Source organism: Rhinolophus hipposideros (genome assembly GCF_964194185.1).
Source record: "Rhinolophus hipposideros genome assembly, chromosome: 10".
NCBI classification, from domain to species: Eukaryota; Metazoa; Chordata; class Mammalia; order Chiroptera; family Rhinolophidae; genus Rhinolophus; species Rhinolophus hipposideros.
The window spans coordinates 5,497,283-5,511,624 of NC_138056.1; the positions used below are offsets into that span (position 1 = coordinate 5,497,283).

General features: G+C 51.3%; 1 protein-coding gene across 8 annotated transcripts; it reads left to right on the forward strand.

Moving 5' to 3' along the window:
• The first annotated feature begins 1,971 nt into the window (after positions 1-1,971).
• SLC29A2 (solute carrier family 29 member 2) lies at positions 1,972-10,522 on the forward strand. 8 transcript variants are annotated; one of them, XM_081061844.1, is made up of 13 exons: positions 1,972-2,437; positions 2,735-2,852; positions 3,104-3,185; positions 4,628-4,788; positions 4,998-5,137; positions 5,529-5,663; positions 6,278-6,375; positions 6,597-6,678; positions 7,646-7,782; positions 8,044-8,149; positions 8,247-8,332; positions 9,064-9,275; positions 9,386-10,516. In XM_081061844.1, exons 2-13 carry the CDS (start codon positions 2,824-2,826, stop codon positions 9,495-9,497), a joined length of 1,380 nt encoding a protein of 459 aa, XP_080917970.1. In that variant the 5' UTR covers positions 1,972-2,437; positions 2,735-2,823; the 3' UTR covers positions 9,498-10,516. The 8 variants fall into 8 exon arrangements, 5 of the variants coding, with proteins under 5 accessions (XP_080917970.1, XP_080917969.1, XP_080917971.1 ...); XM_081061843.1 differs by having other exon boundaries at positions 2,300-2,437; positions 2,804-2,852; positions 9,076-9,275; positions 9,386-10,522; XM_081061845.1 differs by having other exon boundaries at positions 2,302-2,437; positions 2,804-2,852; positions 9,193-9,275; positions 9,386-10,522.
• The last annotated feature ends 3,820 nt before the right edge of the window (positions 10,523-14,342 follow it).

A 14,342-nucleotide genomic window follows, 5' to 3' on the forward strand; every position in this document is an offset into this window, starting at 1 on the left:
GCTGCACCCTCCACAACTAAGATTGAAAAGACAACAACTTGACTTGGAAAAAGTCTTGGAACTACACACTGTTCCCCAATAAAGTCCTGTGCCCCTTCCCCCCAAAAAATAAATGAAGAGGGGCCAGTATTCAACTGCTTGACTGTGCCTGAAAGTTCACATACTCGAACATTATTACTAAATACTTTCATTTATCCCCTATAGTGCAATTAGGATAGTGTTATTTATTGACATTATTGTGTGTGTGTGTGTGTGTATAGGTAGGTTTTATTATCTATTAATTTCATCGCAGGATACTAACAAAATTGTTATTAAAATGGTGACTCAGTCTGAATTGAGAACCTCTCCTTTAAAATAAAATCCAGACTCCTTACTGAGCCCTCAGGCCTATATAAGAAGCCTGGCCGGCCCTTGCAGAGTCTCTGCCCGCTCCTCCCACCTTTCCTGCCAAAGGGATCTGTTTGTATGTCCCAGAATGTGTCAGCATTCTCTCTTCCCTGGTCTTGGTACAAGCTGTTCTCTCCCTGAAGTGCCCCCATCCTCTTCCTCTTGGCCTCAGCGAACACAGTGTTCCCAAACCTCAGCTCTTTACGTGCTGCCTTTAAAACTTATGCCACAGCTGTGTCCCACCCGCAGTCCCTTTTCTTAAACGAGTCATTTTTCATAAATTTATTTTGTGAATATGAAACTTATAAATGAATTTCTTTTAAAATTTAAAACAAAATGTATCATTTTATTCCTTTAAGAAATCTATATTTTATTTGCAGTCAATTCTAATAAGTGTAGATTTTAATTAATTCATTGTAATAAATTGATAGTTTATTTATTAAATTATACGTAATTTTATTTTTCAAAGAAAAGTGTGTATCATTATCACAAATAGGAAACTAGTATGAGTAACTCTAACAATAAAGCGACTATAAAAACAGAGAAGGAAGATGAAATTTATTAACCTATATTTAGGTAAAATTGTCAACAGAAGCTCTGAGGTCAGCTTTGTATTAGAGAGAGGGGGAGAGAGGGCAAATTAACAGGTGTTAGAAACATATTACTGACTCTGGGTGGTGAACACACAATGGGATTTATAGACGATGTAATACAGAATTGTACACCTGAAATCTATGTAAATTTACTAACAATTGTCACCCCAATAAATTTAATTTAAAAAAAAAGAAACATATTAGCACCGAATTGAGACTTTTCCCCCTTGATATATTCTCAAAGCTTGAACCGACTTAAAAGAATAACTTCTCTTTCAGTGTAATTTAATGCCGTCTATGTTCTCCCTAAAATCTCTTGTACATCACTACGATCCATTTATTCACTAAGCATTTATTGAGAACCTGCTATGGACCAGGCTGTGGTGCTAGATGTTTGCAATAATAAAACACTGACCCAAACAAGCATAATCTTTGCCCCACAAGCTCACAGTCAGCTGGAGGAAAAAACACAAGCAACCTGGGAGTGGCCATAAAATTTCATTACTTATGAACATAATTTGTGATTTTGAGCCTCTCACTTCTCCAGCATCTTCTCTATATGCACGGTGATTCCAGAGAAAAACAAACCCTCTCACAAATCGAATGAATTTCAAAATTACAATGGTCTATAATCTTTTCAAAGTTTTTTACTGAAAAAAAGTGGGAGGTGGGTGCATCTTAATGTGTTTCATGTACTAGATTGAAGGACAATGACTTGGACCTGATGGGCCCCGGAGAAACACACTGTTCCCCAATATTCCCCAAAAAACTTTAAACAAATATATATATATATATATATATATATATATATATATATATATATATATATATATATATAATGTTTCATGTGACGTGACACCGCCGTTTTTTTTTCTTAGTGGCGGTGGTGGGAGGGCATGAGATGAGGCTGGGGAAGGGGCCTGGGCTCACCTCAGGGCATTTGCTTAACCCATCTGCTCCAGACAGCTCAGTCTCACCGCCACCAGGAAGCCCGCCTGGACGCTCCAGCGGGGCCCACGCCTCCGCTGTGCGCACCAAAGACCCGGCGCTTCCCCAGGCACCCTCTGCAGAAGGGTCAGTCTGTCTTCCAGACCGGCCTGGGGGCTTCACCAGCACCGTTACCTGGCCCTCTCCTCTGCCTCCCGAAGCACCCAGCTTGGCGCAGCCTGCCAGGACCTCTGGCGACAGATGGTCTCTCTGGCTTTCCCTGGCACCGGCTCCGCTCGGGTTACACTCTCGGCTGGAGGCTCTGCAGGCACGCGGGAAGCCAGGCCCTCGGTGCGGGGCGCTAGAGCGGCTCTGGCACCACCTCCGAGTTGGTGGAGGGGGCAGAACACTGCGCCTGTTCCGCCCGCGCTCTCGGCTGGTGGAGGGGGCGAAGTACTTCTCCCCACCCCGCCCGAGGGGTCCGGGACAGACGCCTGAGGAGAGGAGAGGCGGCAAGGGGACCTTCCCAGGTCAGCCGCCTCTAAATCACACCGGGCAGCGCGGGGAGCGGTGGGGACCGGGAATCGTGAGGTGGGCCGGGGTGCACGCGGGAGTCCGGAGAGCGGGTTGGAGACCCTGCCCCGGGGAGGCCGGGAAGGGTAATGCGACCTTCTGTTCCCGCCCCGGGGGCGGAGCCGAGGTCCGAGCCTGCGGAGCGTGAGACCCGGGGAAATCCACCCGCAGCACCCTCTCTCGCTCACGCCTCTCCCCTCCCCTTTCGGGGAGACCCAACCTCCCCACACCCCACCCCGCCCACCGTCCGCAAGACCCGGCCTCCTGGATCCGCTGGTCCCCCTCCCGGCGCAGGTGCAGCACCCCACCCCTCTCCCACCTAGGCACATCCCGCTGGGCGGCCATGGCGCGAGGAGACATTCCGCAGGACAGGCGAGTTGGGGACCGAATGGGGTGCATAGGGGATCCGGGTAGCTGTGGGCAACGCAGACCCGCTCCCTTTGGGAGCTCCAAGGCTCATAGCAAACCAGATGGGACTACAATTCCCATCAGCCGCCTCCCTCGGCTGCCTGAGGTGGGGTGATGGGGGCTGTAGTCCGATATCCGGAGGGGGCGGCCTGGGTGGCGGGAGCGGAGGCCGAGGAGCTGCGTCCTCCGAGTGACCTTCTGACTGATCCCTACAGCTACCACCTGGTCGGGATCAGCTTCTTTATTCTGGGACTGGGCACTCTCCTTCCCTGGAACTTCTTCATCACTGCCATCCCGGTGAGACTCACGGCTGGAGTGACAGCCCCAAGGCCACAACCACCATCTGTCCCTCCAGTGCCTCGGACCTGAGCGGGTACCAGGCGCTTTCCCTACCCCGCGGCCTTTGACTCCTCATTATGCCCTTGTGGCTGAAGCTAGGAGCCTCTGAGAGGGGAGGTGCCTTTCTCATGGCTAGGAAAGCCAAGCTTTCAGGGATGCCCAGATCCTAGAGGGGCAAGGCCGCCAGCTCAGAGGGTCCTGTGGAGTCGCCACCTCTGTTCATCATTATTCCTGAACTAGTCACTCCAAAAGTGGGCTTTCCAAGCCTTTCGTTTTCTTTGAAATTGCATGAATTATATTAATTCATCCAACAAATAGTTGGACGCACAACAAATAGTTAATGTGCACCTACTGTGGGCCAGGCCATTCTTGGCACTGGGGGTTCAGAAGGAAACATAAAAGAGGAAGGCTCCATCTCATGGAGCTTATATTCTCTCAAGGGCAGGCAGGAATGTGGGGCTCATGTTCTCTTTTGTACTGAGTTATTCATATATATTCAGTACAACAACTTTCCAGATGCCTCTTCAGTGCCTGGCTGTGTGCTGGGCCCTGGAGACCCAAAGCTGAATCAGCCCCTGGTCCTGAGAGCAAGAAGGGTGCCATAACACTGGCATCGAGGCTTGGAGCAGAGTCCTTTGGGTCTCCAGGGGAGCGAGCAACTCCTTCTGCTTCACAGAAGAGGTGATTTGTAACTAAGGAGAAGGGGAGGTAAAGCATTTGGGGTTGGGGAAGGGAATGGCAGGAAGAGGGGAAGGCATTCCAGGCAGAGACGGCAGCCTTGCAAATGCACCAAGGCAAGGGGTATGCCAGCCTGTTTAGAGTAAAGGGTGCCCTGGAGCTTAGCAGAATGAAGCAGAAGGTGGGGCACAAAAGGGAGACCTGGGTCTGGTTCTGAAGGGCCCCAAATGCTGTTCCAAAACCTTGAGGTTTTGCTCCGCAGGCAAAAGAGAGCTATGGGCAGGGAGCGGGGCATGTTAAGCACAGGCGGGATAGGATATGCGTTTCAGAGAGAATGCCGTTGATCAGCACCGAGGCCAGAGCCTGGCTTCCCTTGGGTGCTCAATACTACTCAGGAATCCGGAAGCCCCTGCAGGAGTGGGGGTGGGGCTGGAACCAGAGCACTGAAAAGGAGGGATGAAGATGGAGAAAGGCCCACGTTGGGGGTTCTTAGGGCTTGGGCTGTCCCAGACTTCAGCCATTCAATTCAACGCACATTCACTGAGCTCCAACTGTGTGCCAGGTGTTGGGGACAGTACAAGGACATACCAACAGTCCCCACAAATATTAACCAAGCTATCTCAAGCTTGGGGTAGGGGGAGGCAATGGAAAAGGCTGGGGGGGGGTTACTGAGGGTAGGTTGTAGGGTGACGCTGTACTCCCCTTCCCCGGTATCCTGGCAGTATTTCCAGGGGCGGCTGGCGGGCGCCAACAGCACCGGCGGGACCCTGGGCACCAACCATACTGGCCCTGCAGACACCTTCAACTTCAACAACTGGGTGACGCTGCTGTCCCAGCTGCCCCTGCTGCTTTTCACGCTCCTCAACTCTTTCCTGTACCAGTGGTGAGAGGCCCACCCTCGGACTCCCTCCCAGGCTGCCCCTCTGTTGTCCCTGTCCTGCCCCTGCTGAGGCAGCTCCATCCCGCCCAGCGAAAACCTGCCATCCTTCTTGCACGGTCCCCACTGTCCAGTCCTGGGCTGAACCTTCTGCCCTACCTCCCTTTGCCCGGCCTGCGCCCAGGCAGTACCCACTCTGCTTCCTTTATGAGCAGCATTCCTGAGACAGTGCGGATTCTGGGCAGCCTGCTGGTCATCCTGCTGCTCTTTGCCCTGACGGCGGCACTGGTCAAGGTGGACATGAGCCCTGGGCCCTTCTTCTCCATCACCATGACCTCTGTCTGGTTCATCAACTGTGAGCACCGCTGCCCCTACCCACCTCCCTGCCCAGCCCACCCAGCCGAGCCTCCTTTTTGTAACGGAAAGGGCCCAACATATCCAAAAAGAGAAGACAGCAGCAGCATTATGCATATCCCTGATGAGAAACTGAGGCCCAGAGGGAGAGAAAATTCACTTGTCCCGGACCCCACGGTAACCTAAGAGCTGGCCTCTTAGCCCCTAGCCCTGCAGGCCTATGGCTGCACCTCAGAAGAAGAATGAATGGGGAGGGGGGTGACACCAGAGTGGCAGGCGTCTCACGCCTGCTAACTTAGTCCAGAATCCTCTGTGCATTCTGCTGACACCTCCTCTAGCGGCCCCTGACGCCTGCCTAGTCGAGTGGCAGCCTCATTCTTGTCCCTCTACAGCCTTCGGTGCAGTTCTGCAGGGCAGCCTCTTTGGGCAGCTGGGCACCATGCCTTCCACCTACAGCACCCTCTTCCTCAGCGGCCAGGGCTTGGCTGGGATCTTCGCTGCCCTTGCCATGCTCATGTCCATGGCCAGTGAGTGGACTTGAGTGACTGGAGGGCAAAGGTGGCTTCTTTGGGGGGCAGGGAGAGTGCCAGGGGTTCTGGTTGGAGACAGAAGTGATGGGGTGATGGGGAGATGGGGTAGGGAGCAGGGTTCTCTACAGGGAGAGAGTGACTGGCTGAAGATTGGGTTAACTTGGAGCCACGGCAGGACTCCTGAGGCCAACACTGGTATATGGCAGCAGGTTGAGTATGAGGGAAGGAGGGACAGCTTTGGGATTCAGATAGACTTGGGTTTGAATCCCAGTTCCACTGCTCCATAGTGGGGGGCATTGGATGAGACGCTTTTCTTGTGTCAGTTTCCCCACCTAAATGATTATTATAGCTCCATCCTCAGATTGTAAGGAGCATGCAGTAATAATGAGCACATAGTAGGTGCTCAAGAAAATGGCATGTAGGGAAGAGAGAGAGAAGTGAAAGGCTAGACTAGGGCCCTGCGTAAGATTCCCAAGTTTGTCAGGAGAGTAGTGGAAGAGGCTGGGGGTGAATCTGAGAAGGTCATAATGGGAAGTGGGATAAGAGCTGTTAGCTCTGTGGGAGCCGGTGGGCCCAGCCACCTCCCCACTGCAGCTGGAGTTTCTGCATAGGCGGCGTGGATGCCCAGACCTCTGCCCTGGGGTACTTCATCATGCCTTGTGTGGGCATCCTCATGGCCATCATGTGTTACCTGAGCCTGCCTCACCTGGTGAGCTTGCCCCACCTCGTTAGCCTGCCCCACCTGGTGAGCCTGGCATTGAGCTCGAGGCAGCCCTTCAGAGCATTTCAGATATAGCCCAGGGGAGGTGGAGGGGACTGGGGCCCAGTCCTGATGCCCACAGGGGGACCCCAGCCTCTTAGCCAACAGGGTGGGGGAGGGATCCAGACGCCTCACCCAAGTCAGGCAGGGCCGACGCTGTCTTTCTGCAGGCGTTTGCCCGCTACTACCTGGCCAAGAAATCACAGGCACAAGCTCAGGAGCTGGAGACCAAAGCTGAGCTCCTCCAGTCTGGTGAGCCACCGGACCCTGCTGGAGAGGTGGAGACACAGAAGAGGCTAGAGACACCTCCACAGGGAAGCATTTCCTCTATGTCCCCAACTAGAACCCTCACCCCGAGGGGCCTTGTCGTGCGGGGTGTCCCGCGGGGCGGCCTGCGGGGTCTCTGCTCCCGCTCCCCACATAAGAATGCAGGACACGGTAAGGCCAAAAAGAAACACCCACGGAGCCATAGGTAGGGAAGTCATACCACGATGGTCTCACTGGAGGCTGGGTGTACACGACGTGCGACCTGCTGTCCGCTTTGCTGCCAACTGACCAACTCTCCTCGACTCTCCTTACTCTCCTTCAGTCTCCTCCTTCACTCTCCTCGGCTCCCCTCCGTAGCCGGGGCAGTTCTATCAGTGACCAATGGCTTAATGGCTACAGCTGATGGCCAACCAGCCACAGCTGACGGCCATCCACTATCTGAGCCAGCACCTCTCCACATGAGGCCGAGAGCCTGGAAACTGCTTTCTGGGGCTCTGTCCCCACAGGCCTTCTTTGAGCAGAAGCAGATCATGTAGGATTAAAGTCACCCCTGCTGCCCTTTGGGCCTTGGTTTTTGTCCTCTATAAAATGGGGAGGCAGAACTTCAAGCATGCAAGTTCCGGGTCCAAACACATCTGAGTTTGAATCTTGGCTTCACAACAACCAAGCTGTGTGACCTTAAGCAAGTCATTTAACCCCTCTGAGCCCCCCCCCCCATTTCTTTATCTATAGGACAATGGCAGTGAGATAACTCATCTAAGGTATTTAATTTGCCTGGCACATGTATGAGTGTGTGCTTAGTAAATGGTATTTAAGCATCTGCTTAATTAGAGTTTGTTAATTCTCTTTGCCTGCACCCTGGGCTGAAGGAGGGTCAACTTGTGTTAGCTGGGAATCACCCTGTCACAGGCAAGGGTCACAGGTATGACCCTGCCCTCCCCTCTCGCTCCAGATGAGAAGAATGGGATTCCTAACAGCCCCCAGAAGGCAGCCCTGACTCTGGATCTTGACCCTGAGAAGGAGCCGGAACTGGAGCCGGAGGAACCCCAGAAGCCAGGAAAACCTTCGGTTTTCATTGTCTTCCAAAAGGTTTGGCTTGGATATAACCCCCAACCCCCATCCCTGGGGAAGAGAGGGCTGCTCGCTCTAGCTCTCCCCAGACTCTTAGAATGAGGCCTTAGTCCTCACCTTGGCCACCCCAAGGTGACAGGGTCAGAGTGGATCGGGGACACAGCTGAGCCAGGCTCCCAGTGTCCTGCTCCTGCTCTAGGGCTTGGACAGGAGGGTCAGGGCTGACTGTTGGGCCCTAGGTCTTCCCCGCCTGCTCACACCCCTGCCTCCGGCTCCCAGATCTGGCTGACGGCGCTGTGCCTTGTGTTGGTCTTCACTGTCACCCTGTCTGTCTTCCCCGCCATCACAGCCATGGTGACCAGCTCCACCAGTCCTGGAAAGTGGAGTGAGTGTTGGGAATCAGAAGAGGGCAGGGCAGAGGAGTGAAGGGGTGAGCAGGAAGAGGGGAGTCGGGACCTGCATGAGCCCTCTCTCTCTTCCAGGTCAGTTCTTCAACCCCATCTGCTGCTTCCTTCTCTTCAACGTCATGGACTGGCTGGGACGGAGCCTGACTTCTTACTTCTTGTGGGTGAGTACACCTGTGCCGCGGTGATCTGATGGTTTCAGGAAGCAGTTGGGAATTAGAGGGTGTGAGAGAGCACAGAAAGGTCTGGGCCTGGCAATGGAACAGCCCGCCAGGGGGCAGTGAGCGCCTGGCCCCAGGAGGCATGTCAGCCAGGGCTTGGACTATGAGTTTCTTGAAAGCAGAAGCGATGTCCGATTGACCTGTGTCCCCTGCACCCAGCCCAGGGCCCAGCCCTCGGTGCTCAGAGACTATGACATGGCGGTGCCTGTACCACATGAGAGCTGAGACAAGATTCCTAGTGTTTGGATGGCGTTGAGCCAAGGTGCTGCTTCTTTAAACGAACTCTTCCAAGGAGACACAACAACTAAAGTACATCAAAAAGGAGGTGCTCTGATCCAAGCCAGGAAGGGGCTTGATACCCAGCTTCTAATCAGTTCAGAAAGCCCATCTGCCCCAAAGGGGTCTGTGGAACCCCCAGGGGCATTTGGAGGGACCGAGTTTGAAAACTGAAGATGCCATCTCAGGGCCCTCCCAGTTCTGCCATGGAGAGAACCAGCTGGCCATCAGGAGAGGCAGAGGCTAGGCCCAAGCCCGTCCTTGATTGCTGGGTGGCCAGAGGCCCAAGTGCTGTCCTCACTAGTTTACCTAGGGTAGGTCAGGAGAATTGAGAGATGAGTCCATCTTGGGTACCCCTAGGGCAGAGACTATGCTCCCAGGGATTGCCCTCACCCCAGCTTCTGCCACAGCCGGACCAGGACAGCCGGCTGCTGCCCCTGCTGGTCTGCGGGCGCGTCCTGTTCATCCCACTCTTCATGCTGTGCCACGTGCCTGAGAGGTCCCGGCTGCCCATCCTCTTCCCACAGGATGCCTACTTCATCATTTTCATGCTGGTCTTTGCTGTTTCCAACGGTTACCTGGTGTCCCTCACCATGTGCCTGGCGCCCAGGTCCGGGGGCTAGTGGGGAGGGCCTGGGAGTATGGCGGGCAGGGGGCACTGGGGCTGGGCCCAGGTCCGACCTCACATTTTCTAAGAGCTCCTACTTTTGTGTGTTCTAGGCAGGTGTTACCACATGAGAGGGAGGTGGCCGGCGCCCTCATGACCTTCTTCCTGGCCCTGGGGCTGTCCTGTGGGGCCTCCCTCTCCTTCCTCTTCAAGGCGCTGATCTGAAGTGCTCTGTCCAGGACTCTCCCGGCAGCTCTCTTCTTGCTGGCCCCTTTAAAGATGAGACCCAGCACAGGGGCATGGCGAGCCGGCTCAAGCCTCCGTTGGGCTGGGGCCCCTTGCTCTGGGGGTGCCAGGAGGAGGCAGGTGCTGCTCTCTCCCTCCCAGGCTGGCAGTCACTTGGGATGCTGCTAGGAAGAATTCACCCCCAGTCATTCCAACACTCATCCAGGAATGGAGGTGACACACAGAGATAGGCTAGCTAGACATGCCCAAGACCTCATTGAAAGGGTGACAATCAGGGAAAGGAAGGCTGAGGGCCATGGCCCTTCCTCACCATCCGGAGTGCATTTGTTCATCACAAGAAACCCACGTGCTGATTGCCGTGGATCAGAGGCCACCAGCAGGATCGTGCCAAGGATGTGGCTGGTGTGGCCCCAACCTCAAGTTCAGAGTGGGAGTAGGGGCCAGCCCAGGGCAGGAGTTCTTCTCCCCAGACCTCAGCGATCCCGTGGTCACGTCTGTCGGACCCCAGGACAGAGGATGTCAGGGAGGTTGAGGGGAACGGGGAGAAAGAACAGGTGTTAGGGATCTAAGGGTGCTCAAAGGACCCTCTGGGCCTCCAACAGTGTTTTTGTTGCCAACACATACTGTCTCCACTCCCCAGAGCCCAGCTGGTTTGCAGTTAGCCTGCATGCAAGCACTCCACTTTACAGTTTGCAAAGCTCTTCCATACCCGTTCTCTCACGAAAGCCTCATGGAGGCCCTTGGAAGGAACCAGGTAGGGATTGCGTTCCCACTTTGTACAGGTGAGGAAACCGAGTCCCAAGGGGAAGTGACCAGTCCATGGCAGAGCTCAGACCCAGCCCCGGCATCCTCCCTGTAGGTGCTGCTCTTCCTGCCCAATGCCTGCTTCTCTTTTCCTCAAGGGGCTCAAGGCAGGAACCCTAAGCACTCACTCCACCATTTTGCTGTTTCTCCCACTGTCCCTGCTCCTGGGTCTAATAACAACCTTCTTCATTTGTATAATGAATTCACTGAGTCTTTCTTTCCAAGGTTCTATTGGCTTTGATGAGCTGGATCGGGTGGGGATGGTTGGACCCATCCGGCAGATGGGACGACTGAGACCTTGAAAAGGGCAGGGATTTGTGGGTATCCCTGTCATGGCCAAGGGGTATTGGCCAGCAAGGAGCCCTGTGCTCCTGGGCAGAGCACCTGGCTGCATGGACAACTATCGCTTCCTCTCCATCAGTGTCCTCTGCTTCCCCAGGCTCCCTATTCCCAGAAATGAAGCCTAAGAGGGGCAGTCAGCCAATTTCTCTGGGGAGATGGAGGAAAGGCCTGCTTCACCTCTCACCTGGACTACTCTGCCCAGCCCAGAGAAAAGCAAGGGGTTTTTGCCATTATGGCTCCAGCCTTTCTGTCCACTTGCCCTTCTGCCGGCCGTGAACATTCACTCAACAGCTATTATATACCAGGCGCTAAGTTAACACAGGGCTTCTGCTCAGAAGCCAAAGGCTGTTTTGCTATCAAAGAGGAAAAAAAAGGCAATACACATATATGACTTTGGTAGCTGAAATAAAGCCACAGGGTAGATCCCAAGTGAGGATTCATTCCTTCAACCACTATTCACTGTACCAGGGCCTGGTTGGTCTGGTGACCTAGAAACAAAGGATATGTCCCTGCTCCGAAGGCCATGGGAAGCAGAATGTAACTTGTGATGGGGCTTGTGAGAGCCTTAAAGAAGTGTGTACTATAAGACTTCAGAAAGGCTCTTGATCCCATTGGGAAGTCAGGGCAGACATCCCAGCGGAGGTGTTCCCCCAGCTGGGCCTTGAGGGATGAATATGAGTTTGCTGGGCTAGAGTGGAAAACAGTGTGGAAGGCATGGACATGGAATATTCAGGAAACAGTGGAAATAAGGTGAGGGAGTCCCTTGGTTGAGAGGGAGGGGAAGGGAATAGGAAGCAGTGGGCTGGGGACAAAAGATGAAGGGCCTTAGTGATGAGGCCTAAACAGGGTATTAGAGAGAGGAGGAGGGATACAGGAAACAAGAGGGCAGCTGCCTCTACAGAGGCCATTAACTCAGCAGTTAAGTGCATGTGCACTGACCCAGAGTCTTAGATTCAAAGCCAGGCCCTTTTATTTATAAGCAGTGGGAACTGGGACTTGCCCAAATCTGGAGTCCTATAGACAGGTCAGGGCTAGAGTACAGACTGACATTTACTAAATGGTAGTTGTAGTCCTGGGAGTATCTTGTGTAGACCATTAGGCCTAGCTGTACCCTGGGACTGGGACTGGTGGGGGCAGGATCCCAACACTTCGTGGGTTCCCTTCTTCTCTACCTTTAGAGACTATTGTTTGTTGTATCCAAAAGCTTCCTAGACCTGCAAACTCACCCTCGCAGGCCAGGCTACAGTCCCAGGGAACACACTGGTGCTGGTCCATTGTTCTCTGGAGCAAGCCAGATTGGGCTGAGCAGTGGAGGATGGGCCCAGAAAGAGGACACTTATCCTCAGATATCCTTGTGACATCACAACCCGGAATTCCTTCTTTCCATCCTCCTTCCCAGTAGACCCAGCCCAACTTTCCTATTAGATCAGGATGCAGCTGGCTTTTGATGTTGGAAAACATCAAAAAGTTTTTCATCAGCACAAATACTTGGGCTGATGGCTGCACCTGCCCATCCCTCTCCTGATGCCAGTCCCCCAGCCACTGCCACCTCCCCAGCCAGACACAGCTCCACCAGCAGGCCCAGGTTCCATCAGAAGCAACCAGTTTCCATCAGCAAACACTTGGAGAGGGCTGTACGTGAGGGTACTGAGGTAGGCTCACTGAAAGGACACAAATACTTGAAGGCCAGTCCTTACCCTCAAGTTACTCACCCTCTTATGAGGAGGAAGCATCCTGGTTTGTAAATTGATTAAACTCTCCAGTTAAAAAAGACTATCAGAATGGATTATAAAAATGATTCAACTATATGTTATCTATAAGAAACTTACTTGAGGGTCAGCGCGGTGGCTCAGGCGGTTGGAGCTCCGTGCTCCTAACTCCGAAGACTGCCGGTTCGATTCCCACATGGGCCAGTGGGCTCTCAACCACCAGGTTCAATTCCTCGAGTCCCATAAGGGATGGTGGGCTGTGCCCCCTGCAACTAAGATCGAACATGGCACATTGAGCTGCCGCTGAGCTCCCGCAATGGCTCTGTTGGTTGGAGCGCATCCTCTCAACCATAGGGATACCGGTTTGACTCCTGCAAGGGATGGTGGGCTGTGCCCCCTGCAACTAACAACGGCAACTGGACCTGGAGCTGAACTGCACCCTTCACAACTACGATTGAAAGGACAACCTTGGAAAAAATCCTGGAAGTACACACTGTTCCCCAATAAAAGTCCTGTTAAGAAATAAAAAGAAACTTATTTGAGAGCACAAAACACCGATAGGTGGAAAATGAAAGGATAGAAAGATATTCCATGCAAACAGTACACAAAAGACAATTGGGTGGATACACTAATATCAGACAAAACAGATTTTAAGTCAAAAATCATTTCAGAGATAAAGAATGATGTTATATATTCATAAAAGGATAAATCCATCAGAAGATATAATAATCATAAGCATATTCATCCCTAGCAACAAAGTCCTAAAAATATGAAGAAAAAATGGACAAAATTGAAGGAGAAATAAACACTTCTACAATAATTGGAGACTTCAATAATAGAACAACTAGACAGAAGATCAACAAAGAAACATAGTGAGGCAACTAGGTCAGACATACACAGAACATTCTACCTAAAAACAGCAGAATATACCTTCTCAAGTGTACATGGAACTTTCTCCAGGATATATCATGTATTAGGCCACAAAAAAAAGTTGCAATAAATTTTAAAAGATCGCAATCATACAAAGTAGCTTTTCTGATCTCAGCAGAATGAAACTAGAAATCAATAACAAGAAAAACAGGAAACTTCACAAATATGTGGAAATTAACACACTCTTAAACAATGAATGGGTTAAAAAAGAAAAAGAGAAATCAGAAAATGCTTTGAGACAAATGAAAATGAAAACACAACATACTCATATTTATGGGACGCAGTGAGAGCAGTGCTGAGAGGAAATTTATAACCATAAATGCCTGCATTAAAAAGGAAGAAGGATCTCAAATCAATAACCTAACCTTACACCTTAAGGAACCAAAACAAAGAAGAGCAAATTAAACCCAAAGCTAGCAGAAGGAAGGAGATGATAAAAATGAGAGTGGCAATAAACTTATGGAGGATAGAAAAGCAAAAGAGAAAATCAATGGAACCAATAGTTGGTTCTTTGAAACAATCAACAAAATTGACATACCTTTGACTAGACTAAGAAAAAAAGAGAAACTTTGAAATTATTAAAATCGAAAATGAAAGAAAGGCCTTTAAAATTACTAAAATCAGAAATGAAAGTGGGGCTGTTCTATTGATTGTACACAAATTAAAAGGCTTATAAGAAATAAAAAGGGTATGAACAACTGTACACCAACAAATGAGAAACCTAGATGAAATGGACAAATTCCTAGAAACACACAAACTATCAAAGCTGACTCAAGAAGAAATAAGAAATGTGAACATACCTATAACAAGTAACAAGATTGAATCAGTAATCAAACATCCCCCAACAGAGAAAATTCTAGGACCAGATGACTTCACAGCCTAATTATACCAATCATTTAAAGAATTAACACCAATCCTTCTCAAACTCTTCCAAAAAAGTAAAAACAAACAAAAAACAAGAAGCGGGAACACTTTTTAACTCATTCTATACAACCAGTATTAATTACCCTGATGCCAAATTCAGATAAAGATATCACAA

Bases quoted from the DNA above. Each gene is read 5' to 3' on its own strand.
- SLC29A2 (XM_081061844.1), top strand. From the start codon at position 2,824: ATGGCGCGAGGAGACATTCCGCAGGACAG. The intron at 5,138-5,528 runs GTGAGCACCGCT...GTCCCTCTACAG, and splicing joins CTCTGTCTGGTTCATCAACT to CCTTCGGTGCAGTTCTGCAG. The intron at 5,664-6,277 runs GTGAGTGGACTT...GTTTCTGCATAG, and splicing joins CATGCTCATGTCCATGGCCA to GCGGCGTGGATGCCCAGACC.